We start from the raw sequence: 15,167 nt of genomic DNA, 5'->3' as shown, positions 1-15,167 counted from the left end.
GAAAAAGCTCACTATAAGTTTTGGGAAGCAGTTGAAAATGACAAATTTCCTAACTTAATTCTATCTTAATTCTTCCATCTACATGTCTTAGAATCTACCATCAGTAAGCTGAAGTTCATAAAAAACAAGTACAGATCTAGGCTAACTAGTGAGAACATTGAAAACATTTTGAGAATTTCAGTTTCTTCCCAATCTGCTAACATAGATGCCATTCTAGAGAGCTGTAAAAAATTTCGCCCGTCGACTTCAAAGAATTAACAAATTCAGGACTTGAAATTCCTGGAGTCAAGTAAAAGACATTTTCGTAATTTTTACATGCAAAACAGTCCATATAATTTATAATTATATTGTTTTTACGTAACTTGTAATAAACTTATGTTATAGTCATATAGTTTTAAAGTTATTTCATACCACCACTTGTACTTACGGCCCTGAGGAAAATTTCATTCAAACTATTAGGCTCTCAAAGAAATCCTAGTGAGGATCCCTGAACTAGATGGTTCGACCAAATTAAGAATTCAGCTGGAAACTCATTCTACGAAGCTCTCAAAGCAGCTGCAGATAGAGACCAGTGGAGAAAAATTGTTAGGAATATTGGAAGAAATCACGATCCTCAGTAATGGAGAAACGACAAGAGAGAGAGAGAGAGAGAGAGATAAAAAATACACGATTTTGATGGAAGACATTCCTTGATGGAATTTACACTAAATTTTATTATTTATTACCACCTCTTTGCTTTGATAAAGTATCAGTCTATTTCTGTGTCCCAATATCTCACCTGCTAGATTTAGTATATTTAGAAGTAGTTAAAGAAACTTACAGAATAGTTAAAGTTCTAAAGTTTAAAGAAATTATTAAGTATCAGTTTTGGATCTTTCTTTATCCACAAAATATTGAAGCTCAATCAAAAGACGATACTAAAAAATTGTATTAAACAAAATGTTTACCATTTTATTGTTTATAAAAATACAGGGTGTAAATCGGACATTATTTCATAATAAAATTTCTAAGTTCTAATTAAAATAAGGAAGTATGGCATCTTCCAGTACAATAGGCAGTGGTAAAAGGCTCTAAATATTTTATATTAATTGAGCATATCTAAAAACATAATAAATTGAGAAATGACAGAAATAATATTTCCGATACATTCGCATTTTCATTTTTAATCATTCTCTTACAACCTGTACGTTTTTTTTCTGATAGTAGATAAATTAAAAATTTTTTTCTTTATAGATCAAAACAGAAGTTCCCCATTGTTTCCAAAATTGAAGATTAGTATTCTTCAAGCTTTGTCCAGTTTTGGATGCCTTTGTGGAAAGGTATTAAATAAAAGTCAGGAGCACGTTTTAGAGGTATTAGCAGTACCTAATTACAACTACAATAACGACGATGATTATAATTTGGTAAGAATATTATTTAAAAATTTATTTTGTACTGGCTGACGACCGAGTTATCCTTTCTTAGGATAACTCTGTATGAATATTAAATCTGAACTGGAATCTATATATTAGGTTTTGTGTATCTTTTTTGTCATTTATTGCGTTGGTATTTCTTTTTATTTCTATTGATTCGTGTATCTCCCTTTTCTTTTTGTTATGTTCGGTTTTTAAAATTTTGATGTTTTCGAAGTCAAATTTATGCTTCTTCTCATTTTCATATTTTGTGAGCGCAGTGACATTGTTCTTGTCATATTTGTGAGAACGAATTCTGGATTGAAGCAGTTGACTGGTTTGCCCTATATAGACACCTTTACAGTTAATACATCGTCGGTCCAATGCCTAAGTCACGAATGTGCATATTTGATGTTTTGAGAAAAAGCCGTTTTAAACATTGGGGACATTGTTAAAAATAGAAATTTCAATCTACGAAACTAACGACTATTGAAAAATTACTTTTATACAACATTAAATAATGACGGCTGAAAATTTTCTACATTTTTATTGTTTTTCCAAAAAATAATGCATATTCGTTGTTTTGGCCTTTCAAAATTTAAGGCATATTGTGTTTCGTTAAAACAAATAAAACCATATTATTGATAAAATGAACTAGTTTTATTGAGAATTTAAGTCAATATTATAAAAGTTTAGTTTTCGTTATCATCGGACTGAACAAAATAAAAAACAAACATCAAAGTTTTCTAAGAAAAACAAAAAGTTTTTCTCTATAGAAGAAAATTAAACTAAATCATAGTCGTATACTCTTTTTAAAAACTTAATAAAACAATAACGTTTAATCTTCGTCAGTATCGGATTTTTCACCAATATCGGGTTTCGGTAGATTGTCCCTCACCGTTTGATTTTTTTTAGAGAGCCGTAAAAATCATGGTAACCTCTTGGTATTGTCAAATCCTTGCACATTTTATCCTTCCTTCCAAGTCCTTCCATTTTGCCTCGCTGATGGGTAAGTCATTTTGATAGGCCTTTTGTAACTCTGCTTGTTTTGGGCGGCCTCGTGTTTTTTTTTTGGTCCACTTCAATAAAATCATCGGTAAAGTTTACTTTGTAAAGAACTTTTATGACATTTTCTTTAGTATATTGAAGACAGCAAAGCTTTCTCCAAGGAATTTCACTTAATTTGAAGGAATTATTATTTAAAAACCCTTTAAAATCTAAAAAGGCATCAAACGTCAAAGACTTTACAACAAAGGGAGATGGTGTGATACGTGCATCTCTTATAAGTGCGCCCAACCCTCGGGGGTATAAACGGGTACATATTTTGCTTTCTTCTCTATTTTTGAATGAATGAAATGAATTTGAATTCCATTTCAGTGTGTCCCATTTCAAAAAACTTATGATCAATCACTTTCAATGATGGATGTTTCGCAAGAAGTTGGATACACATTGTTGCAAATATTGCGTTTTTTTGCTGTTCTCCACAGCCGTCAGACATCATACGTATAGCTTCGATTTGAGAATGGCTCATAACAAAATCGAATACATAAGATGAAATTTCATTAGACCCTCGTTTTCTCTTGGTTTCTTCCCAAAGGTAGCACATAACATCTTGATTGCCTAAATTGTAAATGGTAAAATTGAACACGGCTAAGTTTCTTAAATAAAATATTTGACCAGCGTGAACTTTGGGCGTTGATAATACTGCTTCTAAGTCGAAGTTGAAAGCCAAAACTTTAAGATTCGCTTTTGCAGTTAACTTGTCCTCATCGCGAGCTTGTCTAGCTTAATTTTTTCTTTTTAGATGTTGCTGATACGCTTCTTCTTCAATATTTTTCTGTGCTTCAGACATATTTTTGTAAGTCAAGCATTTCCTACATTGGTCTTTTTTGGGCTTAAAGAAGCCTAAGTTATATTCGGAGAATATCTGGCGATATTTTTCAAATGATACAGTTTTGTCTTTTTTAGTGCTGCACAACTCCTTATACATCCTGTATTATTGATATATTAAGGGATGAGTCAAGGTATTTCTTTGTACTCGATTTACGACAATAATGCGATTCTGCTGGAAAGGATAGAATGTGGTTTCGTATAAATTGTTCGACATCCTGGGGTAACTTGTTTGATGGTTGGTGTTTCCCGCGCTTATCTTTTTCTAAAACTTGGATGAGCGCTTGTTTATTGCACTTCGCATAAAGGCATCTGTCACGTTTAATGTGACCATGAAAAATTTCCTACATATCGTCAGTTTAATACCATCAACTGTAAGGCTATAAACGTAGGTGTAATTTTTTCTTGAATTTTCGATTCCTCTTGTCGTGCGTTTCTTGTCTTTTTGTTCAATGTGATTAGACACAAATTGACCTTGATCGTTATTGCAGGTAAAATTACGAAAATCATTATAAATTTTAATTCGGTTTTGCTTGGAAATTAAAGTTGCACATTTATGTTTTTGCTTATTCAGACAAGGTGCTGGCAAAAGAGGCCGTGAAGGTACCTCGATTCCCCTATAGCCAACGTAAGACTCTCCTTTAAGCCTTTTCACTTTCTTAACATTTTTCTTCCACAACTTCTCGTTTCTTTTTCTCTTCATAGATTGTTTTTTCGCCAGATTTTTAGGTGTTATGTCTGTTAGTATAGTTCTCTTACGGTCAGCAACACCTTCAATATCACTTTCCAATGAACCGTATATGTCTGACGCAGGTGAAGGTTCATAGATATCTGAAGATGAATCAGACACAATCAAATCTTCTTGTAGTGTTTGTGGCGAAGCTGGGAGTAGATTGTTCGGATGGTTAACCAGAAGAGGTGTTGACATGTGCTGGTCAGATTATATCGCCTGAAATAAAAATGAACTTTTGAATGCGTGTTTCTTCACATTCCCATTTTCATTTAAAAACATTTTAATGTCCGTAAATTATACAGACATGATTTTTAGACCAATTTGTTCAGAATCAACATCGAAAATTGCTGACAAGTGCATACAGCCAAACAAAAGCCAGCCATAGCATAGCTTTTACGTTTTTTATTTTTTTGCCGGCAATGACTGAAAAAACTTGTATAGGAGTAATAAGATTTTAATGTTTTCTTACCTGTGTATGTTTGTACATTTTGCATTACATGGTACTGAGGTACATCTGGATGCTCGATGGTGGTTCTTAAAGAAACTTCGTTAAATAATTCATCTGAAAACAGAAAAAAGAAAAATCATAACACAGGTATTATGCAATAAAAAGTGTGTATGAACAAAGTTATGACAACTTAAAATATTAAAACTCACTAATCTACGAGCCACAAAAGAAGTTTGTATAAGTTGCATAGGTCCGGCCTTTTCACCTGCGGATAACTAGTTATCGGGAACTTCCCAATATCTAGTTATCCGGAGGTGAAAAGACCGGGCCTTATAAGAGTTACTATTACATATTTACTTACCTTGATCTTTTAATTCTCGGCACTTTTTTATTATTCTTGCTATACTTGAAGTCATTTTTCAACAACATCACTAAATTCACGAATACCTTGAAACTTAATTATTCACACTGCCAATACAACGAATGTGGCACATTCGTTAATTTGGATCTTAAATAGTAAAATAACTTGCAACGTCAAAAGCACGAACGTGGTACATTCGTCTTTTCGGTATGGCAGTAAATCTCCAACTGACGCTTTCGTGGAATGCGTTCCAGTTGAGGGGGGCAGAGGGGATAGGTCAACACTTTCGTGCTTCTGTCACCGAATACTATGAATATAATTACAGACTCTGATAACATAAAGCGGAAATGGGCAATTTGGCACATTCGCGGTTTTGGAATTGGACCGACGACATGGTATCTCGTAAACAACATGTGATTTTAATGTTGTTGCTTTTGTTGCACTCTTATGTTATGTTTGGCTAAAAGATTTGTCAATTGTTCGGATATCCGAACAATTGACAAATCTTGTGTGACACAGTGGCACAGTGACGAATGGAACGGTCTATGCTGGGAGTGACGTTGCGGGACCGAATAAGAAACGGAAATCTGCGAAGAAGGACGAGTATTGCTGATGTTGTTAAACGCTTAGCGGAAATAAAATGGAATTGGGCAGGCCATGTAGCGAGCATGCATGACTCACGATGGACGAGCAAAATTACACATTGGAGGCCAACACACAAACGTAGAAGAGGAAGACCACCTACACGTTGTGCTGACGACATCAGGCGTATCACGAAAAATTTGCAACAAAGAGCACAAAATCGCAAAGAATGGAGGAGGGGAGTGGAAGGAGTGGAATGGGAGGCCTATGTCCAACAGTGGACGTGATAAATAAAGGCTGGACGAAGTATCATAAGTTTTGCGTAAAGTATCATTATGAGGCTTTTTGAATTTTAGACCAAATTCTAAAAAACATTTTCGGTATATACAGAAACTTAGAGAGTCGACGGTCGCTGTAATTCTGAAGGTATTCCATTGTCCTTGTATAATTTGTACATCTTTTCCAAATCAGATCACTACCCAAATACTTTCTTGATATTCTACGTCTCGAATAATGACTCTCGTACGCCGGAAAGCTAGCAATATGTTGACGAAGTATACTAATGTCTGACCGTTTGTTGAAGCGAGTGTGCCTACCTCGTTTATCTCCCTGTATAATAGCAGTGTCAGCATTTTTCTTCAATTCGACAATTCCATTGATAAAACTTCTAATTTCAGCAAACATGGCTTGGAAGCAAGCCCCACGTACTTCGACTTTTAAAGAATGTTGTGTGATAAAATATTTTACTGTAACAGTTCTGCTTCGGCGTGATACTTAGAGCTTACGCTTTGGTGGAGCAAGTTCAATCAAAGAACTTAAAAATTGGCTTTGTTCATCCCGAGAATTTAAGTTTCGATTGTCACGAAAATACATCGTTTTCGTTCCATCTTCAATATGATTGTTACACTTCCATCGGCAAGGTAAGAGAGGCTGTAGAAAAACTGTGTTTTTATACAAATCGTCTTTTCTGATTGTGTGACATATTTTGTACCGGTCCGTATTCCATTAGTTCTTGCTCTTCGCAAACTTCTCTGAAACCGTCCTTCTCCACGCTTCCGTTTTTTAAATGGTACTTGTGGCTCACTATCGTTTGGATCATTTAACGAATCAGTATCACTCGAATCTTGCGATTTAGATATCCAAGTCCTATCTCGAACATAATCGTCACTGGAATATGGATTAGAATCTTGTAATAAACTCTTATTTCTTGTATCAATGTCTGTATTTTGTACTGACTGGGTCCATTGCGATGAACTGCTTTAAGTGCAACATTGCCTGTATCCTGAGGGACGTTGTCGATGCTCAGCAGCGGTTTAGAAGCTACACTTGGGTTTCCGTGGCCAATTTCCAGGTATATATGAACCTCAAAACCATCATTAGGGTGACTTGTACTCGGCTGCAGGTTAAAATAAGTCCCAATTACATCATCATTTTTGGTAATTTCCGTCCAGTTTAGTAATAATTGGTCGTTGAACAAGTTGTAGTTTTTCAATATGTGTTTTCGTCCCATCTGTGTTAATGTTATCACCAGCCTCAGGAATCTGAAATTAAACATAAGTACTCGTAAATGAAACAAAATCACGAGCGTATTTTGCTTTATCGAGAATTCTTTATGTGTAAAAAACAGCAGAAATGATACATTAAGTAACCATTGGTCCCTTCATTACGTTTTATACAAACCGCCCTCAATAAAGTTTATGTAATTGACATAATTAGATAAATAATTAAAATTTCTATATATGACGTAAATTAATAGAATATTACTAGCGGACCAACTCGACATCGAGTTTTTTAAATGAAATTTTTATTTTGCGAGAAAAATTAAGAGATCAATACAAACAATATAAGCAAGAATATACATAACATTCATCAATAATAATGCAAGTAAAAAAAAAAGTGATTATGGAAGTCGACCTCAAAACCGGAATGCAATTTTTAGTTCATCAAATGTCGACATGGATATCATTTAGCAGTTAATTTTGCATGCTGATCACGAATCCGGTGTTAGATTTGCTCTATCTTGACGTTTTATGCGCGTTTCGGGTCACTTCCGGTGTCGGATCGCAACCGGAAGTACATATTTAGATTCGTCTCGACGAGACCTTTCGATCCATATATACATTGTGGGGTCTAAAACTTAAAGTAAATTTTAACTTCCGGTCATCTCAAAACCGGAAGTGAATTTTTGTACCAAAAGTATATCTTGACAATCTCATACGTAATGCTAATAATATTCCGAAAAAATATTTTAATTATCTAATATGGTTTTTGAGTAAAGTGGTGGATAAGAAAAGGGCTTAGCGTTTTAGTATATAAGATTTCACTGTAATATAAAAATAGTTTTATTTTAAATTACAACAAAATAAATTTCATCATTTTATACATAATGAAACATTCAGATATAAAAGTGCAAGCTATTTTGTCCTAATCGTGTTCGATTTCAAGAAAATTGCTTCAGGACACGTTTTTACTTAACATGTACCTACATAGATTCTTTTTAAATCGCACATGAATGTAAAATAATTATATTACTAAATACAAACGATCTATTTTTTATAAAAACATTGTATTTTCAGTGTGTGTCATTCCTGAAAACGGTAACGTTATCCCAACCAGGAGTTTTGACGGATGGAATTCTCGAAAACGTCTTACAGTGCATTAAAGAATTGTGCTGCGCGAGATATCAAGATAAGCCAGAAGATATCCTACATATATTACATGGTATGTACTTAATTTTTATACTTACAGTAATTATTTATAAATTTTGACGTGACAACGTCTTAAATTAGGTTGTGGCTCGGAGTCATTTAAGAAAAAGTGTAACGCCCGCTCACGTCTGTTACAGTGAGTCACCGAACGAGAGAGAGGCCCGCCGGACCGGCGAATGCCTTGCGTCTCTCCCCCACTCAAACATGATCGGTCCGCTGCGCGCGGCACTAGAGAATTAGGCGCGTTGAATCGCTAAAGTTGAAAATCGTTGAAAGTATCGTCAGCTGTGTCTGTAGTGAAAATGTGGAGTGCTTACAGTGTCCTATTTTAGGGGGAACCACCAGTATCAGATATAATTTTAGGAAATTACCTAGGGACCTATATTCTTTTATAATATTGCTATGGATTTATCCATTTAATATTGAGCAATGATTGTAAACATTCTTTATAGTTTAAACTTCAATGAAAATTATTAACTGTGTCTAAAGACATATATGATATGAGGTATTTTACCCAAGAGTATTAAGTATAATGAATATACATAAAAACATAATTTTGTTTTCTTAGGATTTAACATTTTGTCAGCACATTATCTCAAATTCACACTTAAATCAATATGTTTTTACTATTAGGTCTGTTGAATGTTTGTTTTTTACACAAAATTTAGTCTATACTTCATATTTATTAAAGGCGGTAAAATATACATTACAATTCAGATGTTTATAAACCACTTTCAAAGCATAAAGAACCTTTTAAGCTTTGTTTATATTATTTTGTGTATATTAATTGAGTTAATTGGAGTAGCCCACTTTGATACAAAAATACAGTCAATTTATAGATATTTCAAGGTGACAATCTAAAAAAAGCTGATTTCCTCCCATGCATTTTATTAGAAACACTTGAAATTTAAAAAAAAATTAAAAATCGTAAGATGTAAGACCTTAATCGTGAGATCGTGAGATTTGTCTTCAATTCGTGAGTAGATTCGTCATTTACAACAACTACAACAATAAAGGTAAATAATTGTACACTAATATTTCATTATCGTAAACTATGATTGATTGATTAATTGTTAGATTGACACAAAAGTTGAGAAACTGAGTTTATAGCGGCAATTCCTTGTTCCTATTGTGCAATTTAATAATATTCATATCAATAAATATTCTACCGAGAAAAAGACGTTGTCACGTAAAATCTTCGCCCGTAAAACCGACTTTACAGGCAACCGATTTTTTTTAAATATATAAAAGAACATTAATTAGTACGAATAAAAAAAAAGTGGAACAGTAGGAGGTACTGTAGACTAGCGCGAAACTTCATACAATGTTTTCTGTATAAATAAAGTAATTTTATATTAACCATATTACCACCTACGTTAATGTGGTCTTCAATTTCTGATGAACTGTCCTCTTCCAGCACAAAATCGGGATCTCGATCGTCATCATGATTTTGATTTTCCTTATCGCTTTGATCATCGCTGTCAACGTCACTCAAATTATTTATTATTTCCTCAAATAATAAATAACGGTATAAATTCGTTTTTGGTAACGTTTGGACATTTTTGTGACGTTGAGTAGTGGTGTCAAAATATACAGGCCATATTCATTATTAAATTAATTTGACACTTTCTATTTTAACGTTTTTTTTTTTCGTTTTAGGTATGTTTCCTCATATAGCTGAATGCGGAAATATAGAATTTAAAAATTTATCTATGTTGTTGCTAAAACCTTTTTATGACAACATCAAAAGAAATGGACCGAGCGTGCAGTTGGTTCTACTTAATTGTCTACAAAAACTGTGTGAGGTAACTAAATTTTTTGTTTTGTAATATTGTAATCTACTTGCAATTGAAGGCATTACAATGAACCCTCTATTGTTATTAGTCGATCTCTTGACTATGGTAAATTCCATTCTCTTGGAATATTTTCTCCTCTTTTAATTTTATTGAAAATCAAAAAATAGAAATATACATTTGGCATTTGTGGACCTGAGAAAAGCGTATGACTCTGTACCAAGGTCAGAACTATGAGAGGCAATGTACAAATTAGAAATACAGACGGAACTCATAGAAGTTACAAAAGCTCTGTATAAAGAAAATAAAGTGTCCATTAAAATGGACACTTTATTTTCCAGGGTTGTTCCACATCTCCAACCCTATTCAAAATATACTTAGAGAAAGCCTTGACTACATGGAAAAGAAAATGCGAAGACATGGGAGTACCGGTACGGAACGAATACCTATATACGTTAAGCTTTGCAAACGATCAAGTAGTGATTGCACAAGACCAAGACGACCTCAGCTACATGATGAAGAAACTACAAGAAGAATATACCAAGGCTGGCCTAGATATTAACCTCGCGAAAACAGAGTACCTATCTACAAGTGAAGAAGACATAGAAGATCTATAGATTGATGACAACGTAACAATCAAAGGAAAGGATAAATTCAAATACTTGGGGTTTATAATCACGAAAAAGGCAACAACAAAGGAAGAAATTACACAAAGATTAGGACAAACAAGAACAGCAATCCGACAACTTAACTCAGTATGGTGGGATAGATAAATATGAAGACAAAAATACAGATTTATAAAACATTAGTGCGAAGTATTATGACATATGGGGCTGAAAATTGGATTATAAACAAGAAAAATAGCAGTAAGATAGTAGCAACAGAGATGGAATGCCTGCGAAGATGCTGCAGAGTAACAAGAATGGATAGGAGAAGTAATGACGAAATAAAGCAGAGAACATCAATAGAAACAGACATACTAACATATATAAAACAAAAAAGACTAAAGTGTTATGGACATGTAAGAAGAACTAGCGACAGCAGGTGGATAAAGAGAATAACCGAATGGAGCCCCATAGGAAGGAGGAAAAGAGGACGATCCCAAAAATCCTGGAAGAGCGAAGTAGACGACGCCATGAGTAAGAGAAGCCTAAACGATGGAGAAATAGGACAACAGAGACAGATGGAAACGGTTGAGCGAGGGAAGGCAGTGAATACTGTAGAATCCCTGAATATATATATATATATATATATATATATATATATATATATATATATATTAATTTTATTGAACAATACTGGAATAAATGATACGACCCTTTCTCCTCCACATTTTAACAAGTACATGTTTCCTGATCTGGGTACTTTATTGTTTTTGGCTTTTTTTTTAAATGATTTGCTTATATCTTCTGTGATTTCAGCTTTGTCATTAATTGTTGTCATAATATCATGTGTTTCATATACGGATCTATTTTCTTGTACTAACATTATGTAATGTTTTGTCATTTGGTGTAATTAGTCTTAAGATTTTTAAGCTTCGGTTGACCTATTATAACCAATCGTGTTATTTATGTCTCTATATATTCTCTCCAAGTATTCGTTCTTCTCTAATTGTACTGTTTGCTTTACTTCTTACTTGTTTAATCGTTACCTGAGGCTAAAGTATTCATCTCACGTTCTTGGAGTTTTATCCTTCAACCAAATGGAAGCACAGCTTTATTATTGCGGGCTATGATAAAATAAAACGACTGACACGACTGTAACGGTCGCGCTACCACACACTTCGCGCGACCACACACTATGTGGAGTCGTAAACGCAGTCCCATGCGTGTTTCTTAATAATAATAACATGAAATAATATAAAATAAAAACTATTATGCTTGCGTATACGATAAGAAAGCTATGCTTCCCCTCCCGGTCACTCCCGGATTTTTTTTCTTTTAGTCTCTTCTAAGTCTTCACTGTATTTCTCCAGATATTTATTCTTGGGTTGTTCCATACCAAGTTTATCGTTTTAGTTACTGATTCTTTTAGATGTTGATACATTCCTGTTGGGGTCTATTATGTAGCAAATTCTGCAACCTATTTTAATATAAGAGTCCAACATTAAATTGTTGTAGTTCTACTTTAAATCTCGTATTTGTGAGGCTTTCCAATTTCTCATCACAAATGGCACCATGGGCTATGGGAATACGAGCCCCTACCCATATCAGTTGGTCCAACGTTAGATTGATATGAAAATTAAATTTTAGAGAACAAAAATAAAAGCGCAATTATATAAAATATTTTATAACGTAATGAAAACTATTGATTAATTCATTTTTCATTTTTCCTGCGAATGCCATAAGGATAATGTTTTTAATAAATATTAATAAAAATACCATATTAATTAATACGGGAACTTATAAAAACATGCAGAATATAATTTGTTTATGGTAATCAACTTACACTGCAAATTCCATAGGTGGGCCAACTGATATGGGAAGGGGCTCGTATATGATGTAATAATAAGAAGTAACCATTTTATCGACTTAATATTTTATGTTTAGTTGGATCCGTACAGCACGTTTGCCAAGTGGGATGGCACCGAAATAATACGATTCGTTCCGGATTTCTTGATAAGTGATTACCAGGAAGTGCGATTTAAGTCAATCGATGTCTTAGTCACTTACTATAAGAAGAACTCCGATACTAGCAGTATTGAAGACATCCACAGACAAGAAGAAATATTTGTGAAAGTTTACGAAATGGTAAGTATTGTTTCAGATAGATTAAGAATGTCATTGGTATCATCAAATAAAGTTATACATTTATACCGATTATTTATATAAACTCACCTGGTTTCTGGGTTAAACCGTGTTAAATTTTAGTACACCGAGCTTTCGACTTTCTCTCTGGGGTCTTCATCAGGGTTTCCGACATCTCAGTCTCCTGGGTAATATTCCTGACTGTAGTATATTTACTCGCCACAACTGAAATGCATTCATCTGTCGTCGTAAACCCTTATGAAATCTATGCTTTTAAAATGATAACCAGACAATCCTATTGAATTTCGAGTATAGCCAAATATTACTAAATTAATTGATTGTTTAGAATAAAGAAGTAAGTTTTTGTTTGTAACTAACAATCTATTTTTATCTATTTAGAGTGTATCTGTCTTTAACATAGACGAAATAACGACAAATGAAAGAAGAGTAGACGAAGTCATCTCTAGAACAGCTAGCGTACTACATACTTTCGGAGAAATAGCAACAAACTGTGATAATTGGATTGAAGAAAGTATGTATTCGCTGATGAAAATAGCATATACCAAAAATATCGGTAAGTCAACTTTATTTTCTAGTAAATACACTAAAAGTTTTGCACAAACAGTAGAAGGAACATTGTTTTTAGAAAAAATCAGCTTAATTGTTTTTCAAATTCGCATTTAATATCAATAACATTTTTTATCCGAATAATCCAATGGTATAAAAATTTATCATCGATGTTATCAAGGAACTTTATCTCTGAACCATATGTTAGCACTGAGCGTATTATTGTTTTGTAGAGTTTTATGTTTGTATTTCTCGATATAATTGTGGATTTAAGGAGAAGATTGAGCTCAAAATAGCATCTGTTGGCCGTGCAAATTCTGCGGTTTATTTTTGCGGTAGTATTATTTTCAGTGTCAAGGAGCGCTCCCAGGTATATAAATTCGTTCACTGCTTCTATGACGTCGTTTTCTATAACAAGTGGTTCTAGGATTTGTGGTTGCTTGCTTATTTTCATATACTTCGTTTTGTTGGTGTTTATTATTAAACCCATTTTTGTAGCTGATTCTTTTAATGCTACATACGCCTCTCGTACAACGTTTTCCGTTCTCCCAACAATATTTATATCATCAGCATAGGCCAGGATTTGCACTGATTTATTATAGATTGAACCAGTGGTTATGATTTGTGACATATGCATTACTTTTTCCAGGGCCAGATTGAACAGATACAGGAGAGAGGGTCTCCCTGGCGCAGCCCGTTATTTATTTTAAAAGGTTCAGACAGTTCCTCCTGAATTTGTACTCTACATTTAACTTTTTCAAGAGTTAGTTTTGTTAAATTTACTAACTGAATTGGTATTCCTAGCCCTTTCATTGCTTTGAACATTTCTCTTTTATTCATAGAGTCGTAGGCTGCTTTGTTGTCTATAAATATGTGATGAGTATCAATGCCATATTCCAGTGTTTTTTCCAAAATTTGTTTCAGAGTTGCAATCTGATGAATTGTCGATTTACCATCTCTGAAACCAACCTGGTATTTTCCTACTATCCGTTCTGCATATGGTGCCATACGGTGACATAGTACTGTGGAAAATATTTTATACGCTGCATTTAGAAGCGTAATTCCTCTGTGGTTAGAGCATTCAAAGATATCTCCTTTTTTGTGTATGGTGTAAAGTATTCCAATATTCCAATCATTGTGGAGGGATTTCTGTGTCCATATTTTATACGCTGCATTTAGAAGCGTAATTCCTCTGTGGTTAGAACATTCAAAGATATCTCCTTTTTTGTGTATGGTGAAAGTATTCCAATATTCCAATCATTGCGGAGGGATTTCTGTGTCCATATTTCTTTTATAAGCTGCTGTAATGCCATTATGGTATCATGCCCACCTTCTTTATATAGTTCAGCTGGGAGATTATCTATTCTGGTTAATTTGTTTCTGGCTAGTTTTTTAACTGCATCTTTAACTTCAAAAACCTTTGGTGGTTCCTCTTCCCTCTCGTCTGTCAGTCAGAAATAGGTATCATAAAAAGGAGATTTTTATATGACTTCGACCGTCTCATCTGGCGTCTTAAAACATTTATCGTATAGTTTGTTTTTGATTTTCGGAAACACGAAGAAATCACACGGTTCCAAGTCAGGTCTGCATGTAGGGTGGAACACCAAATCTATACTTTTTTGCTTTTAAATAATTGGTGGTATTGTCCTGATGGTCCCACCACACCAATTTTCCCGACTTAACAAACCTAACTATGTCCCCTTGACAGTTAAAGCTTAAAATTAGTTTTAATTTTCCACCAGATACCTTTCCCTACCGGATCGTAGATCTCTTTCAAAAATTCGAAGGGAGGACTGATCTGCCTTTGTTATGTACCAGGTTTCAGCAGCAAATATGAGATGTCTTGTCAATGTGTTGTATGACTTAATTTTTTTTGAGTTCTTTTTGAGACATTTTTTTGACATTTTGTGGTTTACTTCTCAGCCTCACGATTTTTTTCTGTACTTC

General features: G+C 33.9%; 1 protein-coding gene across 1 annotated transcript in view; it reads left to right on the top strand.

Annotated features, from left to right (window-relative positions):
• The window catches only part of tefu (Serine/threonine-protein kinase tefu), a 98,795-nt gene that overhangs the window by 16,452 nt on the left and 67,176 nt on the right, over positions 1-15,167 (top strand). The window contains exons 10-14 of the mRNA XM_072530574.1: positions 1,234-1,403; positions 7,982-8,126; positions 9,773-9,918; positions 12,456-12,656; positions 13,053-13,227. Coding sequence (XP_072386675.1) covers positions 1,234-1,403; positions 7,982-8,126; positions 9,773-9,918; positions 12,456-12,656; positions 13,053-13,227 — 837 coding nt within the window. The remainder of the gene's footprint in view (positions 1-1,233; positions 1,404-7,981; positions 8,127-9,772; positions 9,919-12,455; positions 12,657-13,052; positions 13,228-15,167) is intronic.

The sequence above is a fragment of the Diabrotica undecimpunctata genome, chromosome 4 (assembly GCF_040954645.1).
Source record: "Diabrotica undecimpunctata isolate CICGRU chromosome 4, icDiaUnde3, whole genome shotgun sequence".
Lineage (NCBI taxonomy): Eukaryota > Metazoa > Arthropoda > Insecta > Coleoptera > Chrysomelidae > Diabrotica > Diabrotica undecimpunctata.
This window is presented reverse-complemented; position numbering and strand designations above follow the sequence as displayed.